Genomic DNA, 23,925 nt, shown 5'->3' with positions numbered 1-23,925 from the left:
CCCACCACGACACAGAGGCGATAACACCCATATCTTACGGATAAACAACGCAATGCTTTTTCAGTCCCATAACGCCACATCACTACAATTAGAATATGTATCGTCACAGAGACAAATGGCGAGTGACTACAGGTAATCAACAACACCTGAAACTGAGTCTGGTTAAAATAAGGCCAGAGTATTATTGACTAGCTAGGAAATATATCCAATCTATTGTACCTATTATCTCTTCAGTTGTGATGACTGAAGAAAATAAATCCAAAAGGAAGTAGTTACAGTGCCCTTCTTGTCCTTTTGATGGCATGTCTCACTCTCCTCACTCCCCTATCAAACCCTCAATCTATAACAGATGCTGACACACAAGAAGACAGCAGTCAAGGAGCAGGGGATGGACTAAGTCTGCGTCCCAAATAGAAATAGCACCCTATTCCCTATATAGTGCACTACTTTGACCAGAGCCCATCAAAAGTTGTGCACTATATAGGGAATTGGTATTCATTTGGGATGCAACCTAGACTAGACTTGGGCTTTCTGAAACTGGAGCTCAACAAAACGTCCTTCACATCCAGTTGTCTGCAGACCACTCCCTCCTCAGAGGTTTAAAACCACTACAGAATTAGTCAAAATGGCTGCCAATACTTACAGGCTTCTTCAGGAAAAAGACAGCTAGGGCTCCGATCAACGGCATGTCTCCGAGCAAGGGCTCCATGACGACCCTCAAGACACCTTGAAGCTGCAGAAAACAGGCCAAATCAGTGGCTTTTCAGAAGCAGAGCATGGGGTATCAGTCTTACAACATATGTAACAGTGGTATGATAAAATGTCTTATTATCCACAGCTTCAATATCACTGTCTGTATAGTTAATGGGCCTTGTTGTGAAAATATCCCTTCCGTTTCAAGGAAAAGTCTGACCAGTTTTACACTGATTCCATTAGTATCCATCATGACTGAAATGACTCTTCTCAGAAATGGTGACACACTGTCTAGAGCTCCAAATGTGGTTGCAATTAAACACAAAGTCATCCATTAACATGCAATGGAAATATTTGACCTTTATATTTAAATCAGTGATTACGCTAATTTAAGAGGACATTTTCGATAACCATACTCTTATGTGGTCCTATTCTCACATTCACAAATTATTACAGTGAAAAGCCAGCCACCTATTAGGAGCCAACAAAACCGTCTGAAATCTGGACTGATACCTAAACAGCCTATCAGAGTGGACGCATAGACCACCCGAGACCACAGTCTTTAATCAAGCCATAGACAACGGGTTTGCAATCTTTACTGTAGGCTACTCTGAATATAACTGGCTCCCTCTGATCTCAGAACAGCAAATATGCTGCTGGTTTGCAAGGGCAACCTCTGCCAATATTGTATAATCACCTTTCATCCTTATCTATATGTGTCAACATATTGTGTGGAGGGGAAAAAAAAACTGCAGTTTACATAATGCATAGCCAAATATGGCGGTGGCTAATGGTTAGTCTATTGCACCAGACAGATCCTCTCCAAACTCAGGTCTGGTATATCAACTCTTCAATAGCGGGAGAAAGTCACAACATTTCAGAATAGTATGTAGTGTATGCATGTGTACGATATTAAAATCATGACTACCTGTATACTTTTTATACCAGCTCTGCAGTAGTATTTCTTGATGTCAACATCAATCTCTGTATTTCCAATAAAGCTGAAAAGATAAAACAAAACCAATGTGTTATGATACACAATTACATGAAATCAGAAATCTCTTCAAATTGAACCACAGTGCATGTGACTATACCTAATGTCCAGGTCCATGATAATCTGTCGCTTGTCCACATTCTCAGTGTACACTTTGACCCCGTTCACCCTTATTGGCTGCAGAAAGAGAGAGAAAGAGAGAGAGAGGGGGGAGATGATAGGATGACAAAGCAGGACCCACTGGTTGACAAGTGCCTCTGTGTGCTCAAACAAGGGAAAACTTCCTAACTGCGCTCGTCCAACCACACGTCAAGCAGGGTGGTGTTCCTAAATTCCCTTACAAGGTTAACACATTTAAAAATGTACGTGCAGGAAGCATAAACTGGACATTGTTGATATATGGCTAATGACTGTAAACACCTATTAACTATATTATACAGACTAAACACCTATATAACAAGATATAGAACGCTTTCCATACTGCTTGCCATAACAGTGGGAACCTAACTAACAGTAACATTGACCCCAGAACTCATCACTGGAAACATTCATGCCTATTCAAATGCCTCAGTCTCACCTTGTCCCCCATGTCGATCTTGGTGAAGCAGAAGGAGCTGAGGTGAGCGTTAGCCCCCTTCACGGCCGGCTCGATGGTCTCTCTGAACAGCTTGTCAACAAACTGACAGATGTACGGCCACATCTGTTTCACTGTCTGAGGAGGGAGACAACGAGGAAGACTCAGGGTTAGACGGGTCATATTTTCAAAGCTCAATGTCTGTCCGACACGCCACACAGGTAACGGCCCTGTTCTCTGTATGGTTTTATTTAATAGGACTAAATATTAAACTGTTCAATTGAAGATAAATACTTTAATCCTCATAAGGAAAATTAGGAGCATTACTGCGTCATAGCTAACAGGTAGGAAATGGCCTCATTATTTGCTACCATTACCTCAACTGCCGCATTTTCTTTGTTTGGGTGTGGCCCTGCTACAGTTTATTGGCTCGTCTTTGTTTTAGTGATGCATGAGCTCCTTACCACGTTTGAGTCTACCATAAAAACAACAGCTTCTAACACTGTTGCATAACTAATAGTGGTCAAGAAAACAAATGTTGCTCTTTTTATTACCTACTGTGTCTTAGAAACATGGACTAAATCCCTAGACGTCTGTTTTTTACAGTAACAACTCCCTCTCCAGTGAGTTCTGGAAGTGAGAAGGGTCTCCAAGGAGGCTGGTACCGGAGCTGGGTTAGCAGAGCTCCAGATACGGGACGATTTATATCAGGCTGCTGCCTGCCCACCTCCCAGCCCTGCCTGCCAACCTGCCTGCCCGTCCCCCCCAACCCGCCCGCCTCCCAGCCCTGCCTGCTCCTCAGCCAGCCCGCCAATCAGCCCGCCTCCCAGCCCTGCCTGCTCCTCAGCCAGCCCGCCAATCAGCCCGCCTCCCAGCCCTGCCTGCCTGCCTCCCAGCCCTGCCTGCCTGCTCCCCAGCCAGCCCGCCTCCCAGGCCTGCCTGCCTGCCAGCTCCTCAGCCCGTCCGCCTCCCAGCCCTGCCTGCCTACTCCCCAGCCCGCTCGCTTCGCATCCTGCTCGCTCGCCAGCCTGCCTCCCAGCCCTGCCGCCAGCCCGCCTCCCAGCCCGCCCGCCTCCCAGCTCTGCCGCCAGCCCGCCGAACCAGCCAGCTAGCCCGCCGAACCAGCCCTGCCTGCCTGCTCCCTAGCCAGCCCGCCTCCCAGCCTGCTCCTCAGCCCGTCCGCCTCCCAGCCCCGCCTGCCTACTCCGCAGCCCGCCTCCCAGCTCCCCAGCCTCCCATCCCGCTCCCTCGCCAGCCCGCCTCTCAGCCCTGCCGCAAGCTCTGCCTGCCTGCCTGCTCCTCAGCTCGCCCGCCTCCCAGCCCTGCCTGCCTGCCTGCTCCCCAGCCAGCCCGCCCGCCTCACAGCCCTGCCCGCTCTCCAGCCCTGCCTGCCCGCTCCCCAGCCCTGCCTGCCCGCTCCCCAGCCCGCCTGCCAGCCCTGCCTGCCTGCTCCCCAGCCCGCCTCCCAGCCCTGCCCGCCCAACTCCCAGCCCTGCCTGCTCCCCAGCCCGCCTGCCCACCTGCCCAGCCCTGCCTGCCCGCTCCCCAGCCCGCCTGCCCAGCCCCTGCCTGCCCGCTCCCCAGCCCTGCCCGCCTCCCAGCCCTGCCTGCCCGCCTCCCAGCCCTGCCCTGCTCCCCAGCCCGCCTGCCCTGCTCCCCAGCCCTGCCTGCCCGCTCCCCAGCCCTGCCCACCTCCCAGCCCGCTCCCCAGCCCTGCCTGCCCGCCTCCCAGCCCTGCCTGCTCCCCAGCACGCCTGCCCACCTGCCCTGCTCCCCAGCCCTGCCTGCCCGCTCCCCAGCCCTGCCTACCCTGCCCTCTCCCCAGCCCTGCCTGCCCGCTCCCCAGCCCTGCCTACCCTGCCCTCTCCCCAGCCCTGCCTGCCCGCTCCCCAGCCCTGCCTACCCTGCCCTCTCCCCAGCCCTGCCTGCCCGCTCCCCAGCCCTGCCTACCCTGCCCTCTCCCCAGCCCAGCCTACCCGCCTCCCGAGCCCGCCTCCCAGCCCTGCCCTGCCGAGTCCGCCTCCCAGCCCTGCCCTGCAGCCCGCCTCCCAGCCCTGCCCTGCAGCCCGCCTCCCAGCCCTGCCCTGCAGCCCGCCTCCCAGCCCTGCCCTGCAGCCCGCCTCCCAGCCCTGCCCTGCAGCCCGCCTCCCAGCCCTGCCCTGCAGCCCGCCTCCCAGCCCTTCCCTGCAGCCCGCCTCCCAGCCCTGCCCTGCAGCCCGCCTCCCAGCCCTGCCCTGCAGCCCGCCTCCCAGCACGGCTGCAGCTGGGGAAGTGCTGCAGCTGGGGAAGTGCTGCAGCTAGGATAGTGCTGCAGCTAGGATAGTTGGTATCAGACCTGGGTTCAAATATTATTTTTAATACTTTATCTGTTCTTGATTGAGCTTGCCTGGGTTGAAAGACCAATAGGATAGTCCCAAAACTGCAAAACCACCCATCTGGTAGGCAGGCTAGAGCAAACACTGAAAGTATTTGAAAGATCTCCAATAGAATTTGAATCCAGGTCTGGTCAGTATACTGTAGGACACTGCAGTGAAGATGTTCAGTACCTTGTTGAGCCATTCCACCCTCTCCACGTCTGGATAATGAACCTGGAATGAAAGAGAATAACATTGATCAGTTCATATTCCTGTCTGATCAGAGATACAGTGGGGTAGATGCAACATGTCATGTCTCATTCCTGGTTAGTCAAAAAAGTGTGTGAAATGATTACAGACTTTCAGTAAAGCAATAGACAGTAACCCAACTGACACTTTTGACAGGATACTGTAGTGTGTGATGCTGGTATTCTACTAATACACTAACGCATACATACAGCACATCCCTTTTGTTAAGTAGTGTTTTATGCAGCTATCCAGGCCAAGCTCTATAGTCATGTCCCTGTACACTCTCTATATCTGTTCAAGACAAACCAGACACTGTTACAGTACACAGAACAGTCCAAACAATGAGGGCTCACTGGCATCTGCAGTTCTATCAACAGTCCACACACACAGAACAGATCCAAAACAGCATTCCCACTTCTTCTCCAAAACAATCCCTCAACATTAAATCCTCTTATTATAGAGCTTTGATATCTGTGGCTGTCTAGGAATGATGAGGAAGGAGAAGATGAAAATGAAAATGATGACGACGGTGTGGTTTAAAAGCACCACATGTAAAGCTTAGAGAGGAAGGAAGTGATGATTCTGTGCATTCAGAGACAATGCTGCAGTATTGCTGTCTAAGGCTGACAGCGTGAGAACAGCAGCACCAAGCCGCTTTGAGATTGCTGAGGCAGGGAGTCGACTATGACAGATATGCAGTTGGCCAGACAGAGCTTCTGCAGGCCGGCAGCATCCCAAATGGCACCCTATTCACTACATAGCGCACCACTTTTAAAGTGGGTGCACTATATAGGGAACTGGGTGCCACTTGGAATGCGCCACAGTCACGCCTCATACACAAGCTTGACTGTTCAGAGAGCAATCCTGGGCTCATATTGAGGCAGAGAGAGTAACTAAATTCTATAGGCACTGGGCAGGGTAATTGGGATGTACTCAAATACAGATTAGATCAGTTCAATGATGAAAGGAACTATGTCAAAGTAGTGGTGAAGTGTTAAAGTAGTATTGTTCAATCAATGAAGTAAAGAAACTGGACAAGTATGGTTTCAATGGGTGTAGGGTGAAGATGCCCCTAAACACTGATCCTGGGTAAGTTAAATGGAAAACGCCAACTGGTGAAGGTTGGGATTGGGGAGGAGAAGCTGATCCTAGATCTTTACTACATAGGGGAAACCTCACCCCGGAGCAGTTCCAATGCATAGGGATGTTATTTGACTGTAATACCATGAACTCAATCCCAAATAGCCAGGCATGAGTCTGCATAATATTGTAGAATCAGATTTGTTTTCCTTGACAACTCCGATTGTGTGTCACAACCGAAGACAACCGATTCATTTCCCAGATAAAGTTCCCCCTTCAATGACATATTATCAGGATGTTTCTCTCCTTTTTAGGGTCTGTAGTAGACAAACAAGAGTTTGACGAGCAGCATATTTCAGCCTGCCTTGAGAGTGAGAGATCCCACACAGTGGAAAATAAAAACAAAAGTTTGTTGTAATTCCTCACAGGAGAAGTCATTTCCTGGTTTGACTGAACAGTCAGTCTGGTGGACAGTCTGGTTTCCAACCAACAGACTCAGTGCCCATTGAAGGGGGAACTCTTGTTTTTGGTGCCACGGAAAACACAGAGGATCATGAATAAAATGGTTTGAAACTGACAAGTCACAATGCAATTGAAAATAATGTAAACATTTCCGAAAATAAACATGGGTTATTTAGAAAGCTCCTTCAAGCTTTGTCATTTGTCTGTATGGCGATAGGCTTATAGTTCATGGAGTTATGGCTTATCTTAGTACAGTATGTACATATAAACCAATGTAGAGGGCCTATCTCATGTGAGGTGGAGCATTGTGGTCATCTCTCCTTATGACAGCTCATGGGAGAGTCGTGAGGGAATACGCCCCAAATGGCACCCTATTCCCTATATAGTTTCAATGTCACATGCATAGTGAAAGGCCTTTCTTGCAAGCTCTAAAGCCAACAATGCAGTAATCAATATCAATGTAGTACTAAAAACAACAAGGTAGAACAAAAACAAGATATAAAAATAAGAACATGATCAAGTAAGCAAACATATTCTATACAGGGTCAGTTCCAGTACCATATTTCCTATATGCAGGGATACTGGAGTGATAGAGGTAGATACTTTTGGTGACGTAGTGTATGTGGACACGCCTTCAAATTAGTGGATTTGGCTATTTCAGCCACACCCATTGCTGACAGCCTTACTGAAGACTTTCAACGTTGCAACATCATAGGATGCCACCTTTCCAACATATCAGTTCGTCAAATTTATGCCCTGCATAAAGCTGCCCCAATCAACTGTAAGTGCTGTTATTGTGAAGTGGAAACGTCTAGGAGAAACAACGGCTCAGCCCCGAAGTGGAAGGAGAGACAAGCACACAGAACGGGACCGCCGTGTGCTGAAGCACATAGCACATAAAAATCATCTGTTCTCGGTTGCAACACTCACTACCAAGTTCCAAACTGCCTTTGGAAGTAACGTCAGCACAAGAACTGCTCGTCGGGAGCTTCATAAAATGGGTTTCCATGGCCGAGCAGCCGCACACAAGCCTAAGATCACCATGCGCAATGCCAAGAGTCGACTGGAGTGGTTTAAAGCTTGCCGCCATTGGACTCTGGAGAGGTGGAAACACGTTCTCTGGCGTGATGAATCAAGCGTCACCATCTGGCAGTCTGACATTTTGGTGGATGCCAGGAGAATGCTACCTGCCCCAATGCACAGTGCAAACTGTAAAGTTTGGTGGAGGAGGAATAATGGTCTGGGGCTGTTTTTCATGGTTCAGGCTAGGCCAATTAGTTCCAGTGAAGGGAAATATTAATGCTACAGCATACAATGACATTCTAGATGATTCTGTGCTTCCAACTTTGTGGCAACCAACAGTATGGGGAAGGCCCTTTCATATTTCAGCATGACAATGCCCCCTTGCGCAAAGCGAGGTCCATATAGAAATGGTTGTTGAGATCGGTGTGGAAGAACTTGACTGGCCTGCACAGAGCCCTGACCGCAACCCCATCGAACACCTGCGAAACCCCATCGAACGTCGACAGCGAGCCTGGCCTAATCACCCAACAACAGCGCCTGACCTGACTAATGCTCATGGCTGATTGGAAGCAAGTCCCCACAGCAATGTTCCAACATCTAGTGGAAAGCCTTCCTAGAAGAGTGGAGGCTGATATAGCAGCAAAGCGGGGACCAACTCCATATTCTTGCCCATGATTTTGGAATGAGATGTTTGATGAGCAGGTGTCCACATAGTTTTGGTCATGTAGTGTATGTACAGGATATAAGATAAACAGAGTAGCAACAGCGTACATGATGATTGTATGGTAGTGGGTGTACGTGTGTGTAGGGCCCTGTCAGTGTGCATGGAGACAGTGCAAAAATAAGAATAATATACAAACAAACTCAGATAGTCCTTGTAGCCATTTTATTAGATATACAGAACAAAAACAAAAAACATTATTTTTTTTTTTACAGAGTTACAGTTCATATAAGGAAATCAGTCAATTTAAATAAATACATGAGGCCCTAGTCGTTGGAATTCACATGACTGGGCAGGGGCGTAGCCATAGGCCCACCCACTTAGGAGCCAGGCCCAGCCAACAATAATTACATTTTTCCCCACAAAACTGCTTTATTACAGACAGAAATACTCAGCTTCAACAGCTGTCCGGGTAGCTGGTCTCAGATGATCCCGCAGGTGAAGAAGCCAGACGTGGAGGTCCTGGGCTGGCATGGTCCGCGGTTGTGAAGCTGGTTGGACGTACTGCCAAATTCACTAAAACGATGTTGAGGCGGCTTATGGTAGAAAAATTTACATTAAAATTCTCTGGCAACAGTTCTGGCGGTCATTCCTGCAGTCAGCATGCTAACTGCATGCTCCCTCAAAACTTGAGACATCTGTGAAGCTCAGCCACAGTGATGTACTGGGCTTTCCGCATTACCCTCTGTGGTGCCATGCGAACAAGGGCGGTGCTATTGCCATACCAAGCAGTGATGATGCCAGTCCTGGTACAGCTGTAGAACTTTGAGGATTTGAGGGCTCATGCCAAACCTTTTCAAACACCTTCTTCAAGTCAGCTGTTCTGAGCATGCTCTGAGAACACGACCTGGAATACAATTTAAGACTTTACTCACGTCGGCCTCGGAGAACGAGATCACCCAATCTTCTGGGTCGGTGGTGGCCCTCACACCTAGCACAAGATTTTTATTGTCAACGTGTGCATAAAATGCATTAAGTTTGTCTGGTGTATAGGTATCATTGGGCAGATGAAGGCTGGGTCTTCCATTGTAATCCGTAATGGACTGTAGCCCCTGCTAAATGTGGCGGGTAGAGGAGCCTGGGTAGTATGATTCCACCTTATTCCTATATTGTCCTTTTGCTCATTTGATGACTCTGCGGTGGTCGTAGCGGGACTTCTTGCACTTGTTCCTGCCCCTCAGCCATAGTCTCAGGGTTGTCTGGGATAGGTAATGTTCCTGCCCTCAGCCATAGTCTCAGGGTTGTCTGGGATAGGTAATGTTCCTGTCCTCAGCCATAACCTCAGGGTTGTCTGGGATAGGTAATGTTCCTGTCCTCAGCCATAACCTCAGGGTTGTCTGGGATAGGTAATGTTCCTGTCCTCAGCCATAGCCTCAGGGTTGTCTGGGATAGGTAATGTTCCTGTCCTCAGCCATAGCCTCAGGGTTGTCTGGGATAGGTAATGTTCCTGTCCTCAGCTATAGTCTCAGGGTTGTCTGGGATAGGTAATGTTCCTATCCTCAGCCATAGTCTCAGGGTTGTCTGGGATAGGTAATGTTCCTGCCCTCAGCCATAGTCTCAGGGCTGTCTGGGATAGGTAATGTTCCTACCCTCAGCCATAGTCTCAGGGTTGTCTGGGATAGGTAATGTTCCTGCCCTCAGCCATAGCCTCAGGGTTGTCTGGGATAGGTAATGTTCCTGCCCTCAGCCATAGCCTCAGGGTTGTCTGGGATAGGTAAGGTTCCTGCCCTCAGCCATAGCCTCAGGGCTGTCTGGGATAGGTAATGTTCCTGCCCTCAGCCATAGCCTCAGGACTGTCTGGGATAGGTAATGTTCCTGCCCTCAGCCATAGCCTCAGGACTGTCTGGGATAGGTAATGTTCCTGTCCTCAGCCATAGCCTCAGGGTTGTCTGCGATAGGGCTACCGCACACAGGGTTATATTTTAGTTTAGCGCAAACCTCAGTGTTAATCCAGGGTTCTTGATTAGGGAAGCACAAAACCTCAACTGTGGGGACAATGTTGCCGATGTATTTCCTTATGAAGCCGGTGACAGAGGTGGATAGCTAGCTCTTCAATGTTAACGGCGGAGTCCCGAAAACATATTCCAATCAACGCTGGCAAAGCAGTCCTGTCGCATAATCTCTGATTCTGGAGATCATTTCTCAATGGAGCGAGTCACGGGTAATTCCTGTTTGAGCTTCTGCTTGTAAACAGGAAGCAGGAGTATGGAGTCATGATCCGACTTAACGAATGATTGACGAGGAAGGGTCTTGTATGTGGGTAGAATAACAGTGGTCTAGGACTTTATCGCCCCTAGTGGCGAGGAGACGGTTTGATGGAAGTTGGGCATCAAGTGTCAATGGCGCAGAATATATATATATATATATATATATATTTTTTTTTATTTTATTTTTTTATTTTATTTTATTGTCAGCAACCAGAAAAGCAGCCTCTGGATGTAAGTTGTCCTGCTTGTTTATTGCCTCGTACAGTTGGTTAAGTGCCAGATTGTTATTTTTCTTATACTGAGGTGGAATGTATACAACAATCACGATAACAGCTGAAAACTCCCTCGGGAGGTAGAAGGGTCGGCATTTGACCATCAGGTATTCCAAGACTGTGATCAATGAGTTGATACTTCCACCGCGCTCGAGCCAGCACACCAGTTGTTGTTGACGAGACAGTTGGACAGCCATGGGGGGTATCTTGTCCGTGAGCAATGTTTCAGAAAAGCTAAGAATATTGCAGTTGAGAGTCCCGTTGGTAGCAAACCCTCGATTAGAGGTCATCTATCATTATCAAGTAACTGTATATTGGCCAGTAGAATGGAGGGAAGAGGTGGCTGGTTCTCTCTTCACCTTAATCTCGCCAGGATACCCCCTCTCTTGCCTCTAACGCAGGCGTTTCCTCTTGGGTAGCCTGAAAATTGGGTCGGAATTACCGAAAGAGCCCAGGGATGAGTCGAAGTTGAAGCCGGAATTAAGGTGAGTAACTACCGATCTGATGTTCAAAAGTTCTTGTTGGTTGTAAGGAATGATAGTGGATACATTTATAGAACATAAAGTACAAATAAATGACAAAAGAATGACAAAATAGAGCTTGCAAAACGACAGCCATCCAGTACAGTGCCATCTTCTTAAAGTGCTTAGAGCTATGGTCAAATGTAGTGCACTATATAAGGAATGGGGTGCCACTTGGTACGCAGCCCTTTGGAGTAATGCTGGACTTCTGGAATCACAGAACAGCTGTTTAGGAATCCATACAAGGGCAGCTGGCTAGGGGTCATTGTCTCGTTCACACACACACACACACACACACACGTGCTATCAGTGGACACATACTGTCACAGGAACAATTTACGAGATTTGTGTTCTGTGGGATTATACAAAACCATTCATTCTATGAAGAGAGAAACACTATAATAACAAAATGAAAATGTAATATACTGTATAGGCCTAGACATGGAATTACACTGGTCGTCTTGCTCTCACCAGCTATTTACATTTTGTTGGATAGGACGTGACTAGTGTTGCCTTCAGAATAGTGCATTTGTGACAGATGTCAGTATTATTACATACAATTATTATTACAGTAAAAAATAAAAAGGTCCTAGTGCCATGAAACTATCTATCGCACTCATATCTTCTGTTCTGTTTGCTTACTAGGTCAAAAGTCAGTAGCAGTAACTGTGTGAGGCATTACAGACCAGCAGGTCAAAAGCGACAGCTCCAACTTCCAACTGAACCAGAAGTTGCAGGTTTAGCCCTTTCTGCTACGATGGAAAGTAGTCAGGTCAGTAGTCAGAAAGCAATAAACTCAGCAAAAAAAGAAACATCCACTCACTGTCAACTGTGTTTATTTTCAGCAAACTTAACATGTGTAAATATTTGTGTGAACATAAAGATTCAACAACTGAGACATAAACTGAACAAGTTCCACAGACATGTGACTAACTGAAATCAAATAATGTGTACCTGAACAAAGGGAGGGGTCAAAATCAAAAGTAACAGTCAGTATCTGGTGTGGCCACCAGCTGCATTAAGTACTGCAGTGCATCTCCTCCTCATAGACTGCACCAGATTTGCCAGTTCTGTGAGATGCTACCCCACTCTTTCACCCGGACATTTCTGGGAGAATGGCCCGAGCCCTTACCCTCCAATCTAACAGCTCCCAGACGTGCTCAATGGGATTGAGATCCGGGCTCTTCGCTGGCAATGGCAGAACACTGACGTTCCTGCCTTGCAGGAAATCACGCACAGAACGAGCAGTATGGCTGGTGGCATTGTCATCCTGGAGGGTCATGTCAGGAGTAGAGGTCGACCAATTAATCGGAATGGCCGATTTAATTAGGGGCGATTTCAAGTTTTCATAACATTCGGAAATCAGTATTTTTGGACACCGATTTGGCAGTTTTTTTTACACCTTTATTTAACTAGGCAAGTCAGTTAAGAAAACATTCTTATTTTTAATTGACAGCCTAGGAACGGTGGGTTAACTGCCTTGTTCAGGGGCAGAACGACAGATTTTTACCTTGTTAGTCCAACACTCTAACCACCTGCCTTACATTGCACTCCACGAGCAGCCTGCGTGGCAGGCTGACTACCTGTTACGCGAGGGCAGCAAGAAGCCAAGGTAAGTTGCTAGCTAGCATTAAACTTATAAAAAACAATCAATCTTCACATAATCACAAGTTAACTACACATGGTTGATGATATTACTAGTTTATCTAGCGTGTCCTGCGTTGCATATAATCGATGCGGTGCCTGTTAATTTCTCATCAAATCACAGCCTACTTCGCCAAACGGGTGATGATTTAGCACTGTCGTTGCACCTAAACATCAATGCCTTTCTTTAAAATCAATACACAAGTGTACATTTTTAAACCTACATATTTAGTTAATATTGCCTGCTAACATGAATTTCTTATAATTAGGGAAATTGTGTCACTTCTCTTGCGTTCCGTGCAAGCAGTCAGGGTATATGCAGCAGTTTGGGCTGCCTGGCTGGTTACGAACCGTGTGAAGTCCATTTATTCCTAACAAAGACCGTAATTAATTTGCCAGAATTGTACATAATTATGACATAACATTGAAGGTTGTACAATGTAACAGCAATATTTAGACTTAGGGATGCCACCCGTTAGATAAAATACGGAACGGTTCCGTATTTCACTGAAAGAATAAACGTTTTGTTTTCGAAATGATAGTTTCCGGATTCGACCATATTAATGACCAAAGGCTCTTATTTCTGTGTGTTATTATGTTATAATTAAGTCTATGATTTGATATTTGATAGAGCAGTCTGACTGAGCGATGGTAGGCAGCAGCAGGCTCGTAAGCATTCATTCAAACAGCACTTTTGTGCGTTTGCCAGCAGCTCTTCGCAATTCTTCAAGCATTGAGCTGTTTATGACTTCAACCCTATCAACTCCCGAGATTAGGCTGGTGTAACCGATGTGAAATGGCTAGCTAGTTAGTGGAGCGGCTTTTGTGGAGCGATGGGTAACGATGCTTCGAGGGTGGCTGTTGTCGATGTGTTCCTGGTTCGAGCCCAGGTAGGGGCGAGGAGAGGGACGGAAGCTATACTGTTACACTGGCAATACTAAAGTGCCTATAAGAACATCAAATAGTCAAAGGTATATGAAATACAAATGGTATAGAGAGAAATAGTCCTATAATTCCTATAATAACTACAACCTAAAACTTCTTACCTGGGAATATTGAAGACTCATGTTAAAAGGAACCACCAGCTTTCATATGTTCTCATGTTCTGAGCAAGGAACTTAAACGTTAGCTTTTTTACATGGCACATATTGCACTTTTACTTTCTTCGCCAACACTTTGTTTTTGCATTATTTAAACCAAATTGAACATGTTTCATTATTTATTTGAGGCTAAATTGATTTTACTGAGGTATTATATTAATTTAAAATAAGTGTTCATTCAGTATTGTTGTAATTGTCATTATTACAACAACAACAAAAAACATTTAAAAATAATTTAAAAAATATATATAAAATCGGACAATTAATCGGTATCGGCTTTTTTTTGGTCCTCCAATAAATCGGTATCGGCGTTGAAAAAGCATAAATCGGTCGACCTCTAGTCAGGAGGGAGGAGGATGTCTTCCCTGTAACGCACAGCGTTGAGATTGCCTGCAATGACAACAAGCTCAGTCCGATGATGCTGTGACACACCGCCTCAGACCATGACGGACCCTCCACCTCGATCCCGCTCCAGAGTACAGGCCTCGGTGTAACGCTCATTCCTTCGACGATAAACGCGAATCCGACCATCATGCCTGGTGAGACAAAACTACGACCTGTCAGTGAAGAGCACTTTTTGCTAGTCCTGTCTGGTCCAGCGACAGTGGGTTTGTGCCCATAGGCAACGTTGTTGCCGGAGATGTCTGGTGAGGACTTGCCTTACAACAGGCCTACAAGCCATCAGTCCAGGGACCCTGGGCGTCTTTCTTTTGGTGTTTTTCAGAGTCAGTAGAAAGGCCTCTTTTAGTGTCCTAAGTTCCCATAACTGTGACTTTAATTGCCTACCGTCTGTAAGCTGTTAGTGTCTTAAGGACCGTTCCACAGGTGCATGTTCATTAATTGTTTATGGTTCATTGAACAAGCATGGGAAACAGTGTTTAAACCCTTTCCTATGAAGATCTGTGAAGTTATTTGGATTTTTACAAATTATCTTTGAAAGACAGGGTCCTGAAAAAGGGACGTTTCTTTTTTTTGTTGCTGAGTTTATATCAATGGTGGGAGGTAAATGTTGCAGGACAGGACATACTATATGACAAGGCAGTTGTTCCCACATATATTTCAGCCTTTATGGTAAGGTGGAGCGGGACGTATAAATCACCACATGAACCAGAGAGAGCCATTGTGGGGAGTATCAAATCACAGACCTTCACAGGCCTTCGTGGCACATGAGCTACAGTATCTGCCATGCCATGAGCAGGTCATCCACTAGGAAGCGGTGCACCTCTGCTTAATGTATATAGGGGAAACACTGCATGAGTGTAACTATAGCAGGATCCAGCTCTATACTACACAGCCTAAAGTACTATACAGGCAACACAGGAAATATATTTGGTCTCGGGGTGGTGGTACACATGGTATAATAACAAGGAAAATCAGCTTGTAAAAGCTCCTGCATTGTTGTGTGTGTTGTCCTTAGATCCCCCATAAATGTGTCAGTCATTTATCCAGTGAGTGAGCACTGTGATGATGACTGGACTAAGTCTTTCCCTCTCCAGGTCACTGAGACTCGTCACTCCTATAAGAGACCGTGTGTGGAGGTGGTTAGGGTCATATGCAACAGCAGTACATTACTTTGATCCCATGACTGTAGGTTTGAACAAAAGTCAAAGAAAGCCTATTCTCCTCTCCCTGTAGTCAGAGGCAAAACTCAACAGCACAAGGCTGTGTTCAACACTCATCGCTCCCATGAGACTGTGTGAAGGAAGTCGCGGTCATATAAAACCGTACAGGATCTGCACATTTAAAATAATCAAGGCACTCTGTTCAACAAACTATTTTTTCCATTTTTAGGACTGACTGACACACCATGATGACACACCATTAGAAAGTGCAAAACAGAGAGACACTATTCAAAGAGTATCTTAAAATGAGACATCTCCGACATTATGTAATATATACTGTAACGATAGTATCATATATATATTCATTCAGATCTAGGATGTGTTGTTTAAGTGTTCCCTTTATTTTTTGGAGCAGTATATATATAATATATATATATATATATACTGCTCCAAAAAATAAAGGGAACACTTAAACAACACATCCTAGATCTGAATGAAAGAAATAATCTTATTAAATACTTCTTTCTTTACATAGTTGAATGTGCTGACAACAAAATCACACAAAAATAATCAATGGAAATCCAATTTATCAACCCATGGAGGTCTGGATTTGGAGTCACACTCAAAGTTAAAGTGGAAAACCACACTACAGGCTGATCCAACTTTGATGTAATGTCCTTAAAACAAGTCAAAATAAGGCTCAGTAGTGCGTGTGGCCTCCACGTGCCTGTATGACCTCCCTACAACGCCTGGGCATGCTCCTGATGAGGTGGTGGATGGTCTCCTGAGGGATCTCCTCCCAGACCTGGACTAAAGCATCCGCCAACTCCTGGACAGTCTGTGGTGCAACGTGGCGTTGGTGGATGGAGCGAGACATGATGTCCCAGATGTGCTCAATTGGATTCAGGTCTGGGGAACGGGCGGGCCAGTCCATAGCATCAATGCCTTCCTCTTGCAGGAACTGCTGACACACTCCAGCCACATGAGGTCTAGCATTGTCTTGCATTAGGAGGAACCCAGGGCCAACCGCACCAGCATATGGTCTCACAAGGGGTCTGAGGATCTCATCTCAGTACCTAATGGCAGTCAGGCTACCTCTAGCGAGCACATGGAGGGCTGTGCGGCCCCCCAAAGAAATGCCACCCCACACCATGACTGACCCACCGCCAAACCGGTCATGCTGGAGGATGTTGCAGGCAGCAGAACGTTCTCCACGGCGTCTCCAGATTCTGTCACATGTGCTCAGTGTGAACCTGCTGGCACCCTGTGAAGAGCACAGGGTGCCAGTGGCGAATTTGCCAATCTTGCTGTTCTCTGGCAAATGCCAAAGGTCCTGCACGGTGTTGGGCTATAAGCACAACCCCCACCTGTGGACGTCGGGCCCTCATACCACCCTCATGGAGTCTGTTTCTGACCATTTGAGCAGACACATGCACATTTGTGGTCTGCTGGAGGTCATTTTGCAGGGCTCTGGCAGTGCTCCTCCTGCTCCTCCTTGCACAAAGGCGGAGGTAGCGGTCCTGCTGCTGGGTTGTTGCCCTCCTACGGCCTCCTCCATGTCTCCTGATGTACTGGCCTGTCTCCTGGTAGCGCCTCCATGCTCTGGACACTACGCTGACAGACACAGTAAACCTTCTTGCCACAGCTCGCATTGATGTGCCATCCTGGATGAGCTGCACTACTCCGTCTCATGCTACCACTAGAGTGAAAGCACCGCCAGCATTCAAAAGTGACCAAAATATCAGCCAGGAAGCATAGGAACTGAGAAGTGGTCTGTGGTCCCCACCTGCAGAACCACTCCTTTATTGGGGGTGTCTTGCTAATTTCCTATAATTTCCACCTGTTGTCTATTCCATTTGCACAACAGCATGTGAAATGTATTGTCAATCAGTGTTGCTTCCTAAGTGGACAGTTTGATTTCACAGAAGTGTGATTGACTTGGAGTTACATTGTGTTGTTTAAGTGTTCCCTTTATTTTGTTGAGCAATATATATATATATACACACACACACAAGGTCAAATCTTAGTTTCAGACTCCCTTATGATTTCTGTGACATTGTTGCTCGGTGCTTGACTTGGGCAGGAGATCACCAGAGCGGAGTACCAACACCTCAAATGCTTTACTGCTTGAGTTCCTGTTCCTCTTTATAGAATATTAGCTGTAAAGTATTGTGGCGCTCCTGCACCTAAATATTAACAATACCGGCACCCAAAATGACTACCGGCACCTATTACATCCAAGTCCTGATCTCGCTTGATCTTGCTCATGATTTAGGCTTATATTGGCTCAAAGGATTAGACTATGAAAAGAAAGGCGGATACCTAGTCAGTTGTACAAGTGAATGTATTCAACTGAAATGTGTCTTCAGCATTTAACCCAACCCCTTTGAATCACAGAGATGCGGGCCATGACATCTGTATAAATAGCAAGCCACCTTAAATGTAGGAAATTGGCCTAGTTATTGGTAAGTGTGCGTTTCTGTAAAAAAAAAGTAAAAACTGTCCATCCACTATGAGACATTACTGGCTCAACAGGCTGAGCTGCAGCCCACACCGTTTATCAAGCCTGATTCCAGGCACATTTGCTGAGACCTCGTCTGGCTGTGTCGCAAATGGCACCCATTTCCCTTTGTAGTGAACAGGGCCTATAGGACTCTGGCCAAAAGTAGTGCACTATTTAGGGAATAGGGTACCATTTGGGATACGGCCCTAGTCTAGAGGAGGGCAAGGCCTGCTGCATTTCTTTCGAATAAAGCTCAAACAATTGTATTGTGGATCACATCACAATCAATGCCACTTCTCCTGACAGAGTGCTTGCTGCTTACTTCAGATTTTCTCAATGTCAGACACAGGGGCAGGTTTCTGACAGTAACCAAGACAAATTGTGTGTGGAATTGATTGTTCTGTATAGGCTACTTAACCAAAGCTGCCTGTACTTGCCCTGACTTGTCCACCTGTCAGATCTACAATAAGAACCTATTACAAGGCATATAAATACCTGAATAAAGCAATTCTACATGTCATGTCTCAAAATCGATATCCATCTTACCTCTATATTGTATTATGTCCTCCTGATTTGACAAGAAAGATGACAAGTTCAAAGGTCAGCCTGTCAGGTAGCCTTAACTCTCACAGCATCCAGCCTAGCTGATGCTATTTTCCTGATTTTTGACCACTTTTTCCTCTTGCCTCCATTGATTTACATTAGTGGCCCTAATTCTGACCATCCTACAAGGGTAAAAACTCCAAGAAGTTTTGAACGGATTATGATGGAGACATGAGGAATGGACTATTGGTTTCTTAGACGACTACCTACACAATTAACATGCAATTTTACCCATTGTTCAAAACACGTTTTTTTTTTATTGCAAACCCTACAGTGTCAGAATGATGGGATATCCCAACAGCATTCATGTCTGTCTTCCGCTGATGATATATTTCCGGAAGGAAGCTCGATCTTCTAGAATTTAGCTGTATTCTTCTCCCTCCCTCCTAGCCTAATGGAAATCAGCCCATCCCCAGGACCTCCAGAGCTGCTCTGACACAGCAGGACCTAATAGGTATAGGGGCCAGTATAGACCTACATAGTCTCTCCATGAGGGCTGTTGAGCTACTGTCGAGCACAGTGATGTCGGGAAAGTGAACTGTTGTTTGAAGTTGGGAAACAAACATGTTGATTAGCAGCATTGATCTAGCTGGCTGATTAAGTGGGTACCCATACAAATAAGGGCATCCTTACACTACACTGCTTCGCCGACCAGAGGTGAAAGTGAGGTGTCCCGGCAAAATAAATAGTGATGGTACGCCGAACCGGTAAAGCATGAGCCTATCACAATAATGAAAACAAAATGTCACCGCTATGAATCCTTACCGCATGTCAGAGGCATGAAACATTTGCGAATGGACTTAAACAGGTGGTATAGCCTACGCTCCAAAACGCGATGTAGTTCGACGAGAACACTGCCATTTTGCCAAGGCAGAGATGAGTGGCTGACACCGAGACGCGTGTATAGACAGCAGTGGACACATCACTTCTGGCCTAAAGACAATCGCCAAAATGTGATTACACTTTTTGGTGTTTGGTGTAAATATGTCTACCCTTTCACCACTGTTCGGAGGCTGGTAATATGTTGTGAGTGGATGAACGTGCGCAGGTAGCCTAGTACACGAGCCTTTTGAAGTGATTGACAAATCAGATGAAAACATCATGACTGGTTGTGTTTAAGCCACAATAAAAAGGCAGCACATTATAAAAGTTAATGACAAATCTTTACAACTAGGCCCATTGAGATCCTATTGAATTAATAGAGATTCTATATGTAATTCTTTGATTAGGCCCATACCTTTTTGGGGGTAGAAGGTCCAGTACAGGGATGAAATTAAATCTACTTTCACCCCTGTTGACAACACAAACTAGGTCCAGTAGAGATACTTGTGTAGTTTAAAGAGACAGATCTACACTCAAATCTCTCTCAGAGATGTCTCCCACACCTTGCAAGAATGACCTTAATACCAGTAGACACCATTTTTGCTCTGTTAGCCAAATTGAAAATTAAAGGCTTTTAAAATATCCACACGTGTGAATCATTGCATTAATCAAGTGTGCAACACTATATGCAATATGGTTTAGATGAGAAGCTCCTGCATAGTTTGAATTGCTATCCTTATTTTGTTTTGTCTATATTCCATGGTATTTACTAGGGCTGTGAAGATAGCAGTATCACAATATTTTTTCAAAGGCAAAAATTAAAACATGAAGGAAACCTAAATCTTTGGTCCTTTAAAAACCTACTGTATGTAAAATATTGTGTGCTATAGTTTGGAAAATAAATAAATGTGACTCTGTAAGACAACAAACGGATGTTTGTTTCCAACATTAGGACTGTTTTACTAAAGAAGTTAACTACGCTTCATGTTTGTTTCCTTGCCACGATACCAATGAGTATCGCAATACTGATATTGTCACGGCCCTAGTATTTACGGTGTGATAATAGCTCCACTCACACATGAAGCAGGAATGTGGCTTGAACTACACCACATCCAAGGCTAGTGTAAACAGCAAAATTGCAAATCTGAGGTTGAAGAGAGATAGTGAAATAGGTCTAGTGAGATCTAATGTAAATCCACCCTAAGAATGACAAGTGGGATCAACTATATCCCATCCAAGAACAATGATAATCAGTCACAACGTTCAGACAACTACCTCTCATCAGGTGAATGGACTTTTCCCTTCCCTGATCCCTCGGAGATACAGTAACAACTCTCCCTATGATCTTCAGCTGAAGTCTGAGTAAGCAAAGCTAAGATGTTACACTCACAGCCCAATACGTCATACTGCTCGACACTCTCACTCTGAATTAAGGCTATTTATCTCATGTCACAAAAATAAAATGTATCTTACGTCACAAAGTTAACGCGTAAAATGCGTGACATTTTTATCGCGTTCATTTTTTTCCCGCGGTTCATCAGGTCTCCATTTCTTCATAGCATTTCTTCATCCTGTTAAGCGAACGTGTTTCTCCGCACTGACCCTTTTAAGCGCAGAACACAACACGGAACCCAGTTAACAGTCAATGACCATGTGCCTATAGCCCAAATCATGTAAAGTTGTGCCCAATATTACTGGGGGGGGGGGGGCGCGTTTTAAAATACTCGCAAGCTGCTATTTTCTGGTTTGATAACTAACGACATTCTTTAGCTAGCTGGTCATGTTACTTGCATCTTAATTATTTTAATTGTTTGACAGCTCTACACAAAACCCAACAGACTGCACCCAACAGCCAAGTATGTAGACCTGTGACAGGACTACACCCTCCACCAAAACACTATCTCAAGGAGGAAACCTCAGTCTGTCCACAACAAGCATTCAGGGTAGAAAGAGAAAAGTGAAAATTGGAAAGACATAGAAGGCCGTCTAGTAAACAACAGACCCAACAGCCTCAACCCCTGCAGCCGAAAGGGCGAGTACATCACACCCAAACAGAATAATCAAAAGCCCTCACCCAAAGACCAAGGATTAGGTCCTAATTTGTTGTGAGCCTGTGTGAAGTCGTAAATCATGTAATGATGGCACATTAACTCCATATATAGTGCACCACTTTTGACCAGGGCCCATAGTGCTCTGATCAAAAGTAGCGCAATACATAGGCAATAGGGTGCCATTTGGGACGTGCCCTCCGTCTCCAGTCATCATTACATCATGTCAACAGAGCTGGGCCTAAAATAATACCATTTGTTACTGGGCACTTGTCTCCTTAGTGGACTTGACCAGTCCTCAGTGATAAGCAGTAGTTTGCGATAGTTGAGCTGAGACTGGTGGTGACTGATGATCAATGTTCCCTCTAAACTGCATCAGTGCGGTAGCACCAGGACTGCTGCGCCGAAGAAATATCAGCCCACAGAGATAACGACGAGATTGAACTTCACTCAACTTTCTGGATTTTTCCCTGTTAGTTAACACCATCAACATGTCCCTTTACTGTGGCAATTGTGATCGAGTAGGCATAGGATTCTATTGCATTGACAAGCAAGACTCAGCCCTTCCTCTTCACAGACCCGTATGGCATAAACAATCACTGGGTTAACAAACCATACAACACTCCTTCCGTGGCCTCCAACTGCTCTTAAACGCTAGTAAAACTAAATGCATGCTCTTCAACCGTTCGCTGCCCGAACCCGCCCGCTCGACTGGCATCACTACTCTTGACGGTTCTGACTTAGAATATGTGGACAACTACAAATACCTAGGTGTCTGGCTAGACTGTAAACTCTCCTTCCAGACTCACATTAAACATCCCCAATCCAAAATTAAATCTAGAATCGGCTTCCTATTCTTTCGCAACAAAGCCTCCTTCACTCACGCTGCCAAACATACCCTGGTAAAACTGACTATTCTACCGATCCTCAACTTCAGCGATGTCATCAACAAAATAGCCTCCAACACTCTACTCAGCAAACTGGATGCAGTCTATCACAGTGCCATCCGTTTTGTTACCAAAACCCCATATACCACCCACCACTGCAACCTGTATGCTCTTTTCGGCTTGCCCTCGCTACATACTCGTCGACAGACCCACTGGCTCCAAGTCATCTATAAGTCTTTACTAGGTAAAGCTCCGCCTTATCTCAGCTCACTGGTCACGATAACAACACCCACCCATAGCACGTGCTCCAGCAGGTATATCTCACTGGTCATCCCCAAAGCCAACACCTCCTTCGGCCGCCTTTCCTTCCAGTTCTCTGCTGCCAATGACTGGAACGAATTGCAAAAAATCGCTGAAGTTGGAGACTTATATTTCCCTCACTAACTTTAAACATCAGCTATCTGAGCAGCTAACATAGCCCATCTGTAAATAGCCCATCCAATCTACCTACCACATCCCCATATTGTTTTTATTTGCTTTTCTGCTCTTTTGCACACCAGTATTTCTACTTGCACATCATCATCTGCACATCTATCACTCCAGTGTTAATTTGTAATTACTTTGCTACTATGGCCTATTTATTGCCTTACCTCCTCACGCCATTGGCACACACTGTATATAGACTTTATTTTTTTCTATTGTGTTATTGACTGTATGCTTGTTTATTCCATATGTAACTCTGTGTTGTTGTTTGTGTCGCACTGCTTTGCTTTGTCTTGGCCAGGTCGCAGTTGTAAATGAGAACTTGTTCTCAACTGGCCTACCTGGTTAAATAAAGGTGAAATAAATAAAATAAAACATTAAAAAAGAGCTGCAGTAGGCCTATATGCAAATAGACCATTGCCATATATGGATCTGTGTCATTTACCATAATTTCCAGACTATAAGCCGCTACTTTTTTCCCACGCTTTGAACCTCGCAGCTTAAACAATGACGCGGCTAATATATGGATTTTTCCCGCTTTCAAATAATAATAATAATTAAAATTAAAAACCACATTCTGTGACGTGCTCAGTTTTTTGGCGGCATGAAGCTTTCATTAGACCAATGAAATTGCCGAACGGGTTAAGATCAAACAACTTTTTTGTTTACTGTTTAGATTAAATCGAGCGCGCTCAAACTTCCCATCATTCTGATTACGGTAGTCATTTTGTCACCCTCATCATGGCAAAGACACGGAGAAATGCATATGATGCAGCTTTCAAGTTGAATGCGATTGATCTGGCTGTTGGAAAAGGAAATAGAACTGCTGCACGGGAGCTTGGTCTGGAGCAATGACTTTCTTGGTAGGCTACTGTTTACTGCTAATTTTTTATTTTTTGTTACAAGCTGTGTTTCGTTAAAGCCTATTTATTTTAGTTACAAGCCGTGTTTCGTTAAAGCCTATTTATTTTTGTTACAAGCCGTGTTTCGTTAAAGCCTGTGTAAAGTTAATTTGTTTCAATGTACCGGTAGGCACCTGCGGGTTATAGACATGTGCGGCTTATTTATGTTCAAAAAAATTATTGCGCTTAATAGTCCGGAAATTACGGTACTCTGAAATGGA

General features: G+C 45.5%; 1 protein-coding gene across 3 annotated transcripts in view; it reads right to left on the bottom strand.

Annotated features, from left to right (window-relative positions):
- The window catches only part of LOC106568822 (extended synaptotagmin-2), a 60,196-nt gene that overhangs the window by 34,670 nt on the left and 1,601 nt on the right, over window positions 1-23,925 (bottom strand). For all 3 annotated transcript variants that reach the window (XM_014139511.2, XM_014139512.2, XM_014139513.2), the window contains exons 3-7: window positions 4,808-4,849; window positions 2,265-2,399; window positions 1,788-1,864; window positions 1,622-1,694; window positions 644-733 (exon numbers count right to left, since the gene is read on the bottom strand). In XM_014139511.2, coding sequence (XP_013994986.2) covers window positions 644-733; window positions 1,622-1,694; window positions 1,788-1,864; window positions 2,265-2,399; window positions 4,808-4,849 — 417 coding nt within the window. The remainder of the gene's footprint in view (window positions 1-643; window positions 734-1,621; window positions 1,695-1,787; window positions 1,865-2,264; window positions 2,400-4,807; window positions 4,850-23,925) is intronic.

The sequence above is a fragment of the Salmo salar genome, chromosome ssa14 (genome assembly GCF_905237065.1).
Source record: "Salmo salar chromosome ssa14, Ssal_v3.1, whole genome shotgun sequence".
In the NCBI taxonomy this organism is placed as follows: domain Eukaryota; kingdom Metazoa; phylum Chordata; class Actinopteri; order Salmoniformes; family Salmonidae; genus Salmo; species Salmo salar.
The sequence above is the reverse complement of the archived record's forward strand: the minus strand, read 5'-3'. Positions and strand labels throughout refer to the sequence as shown.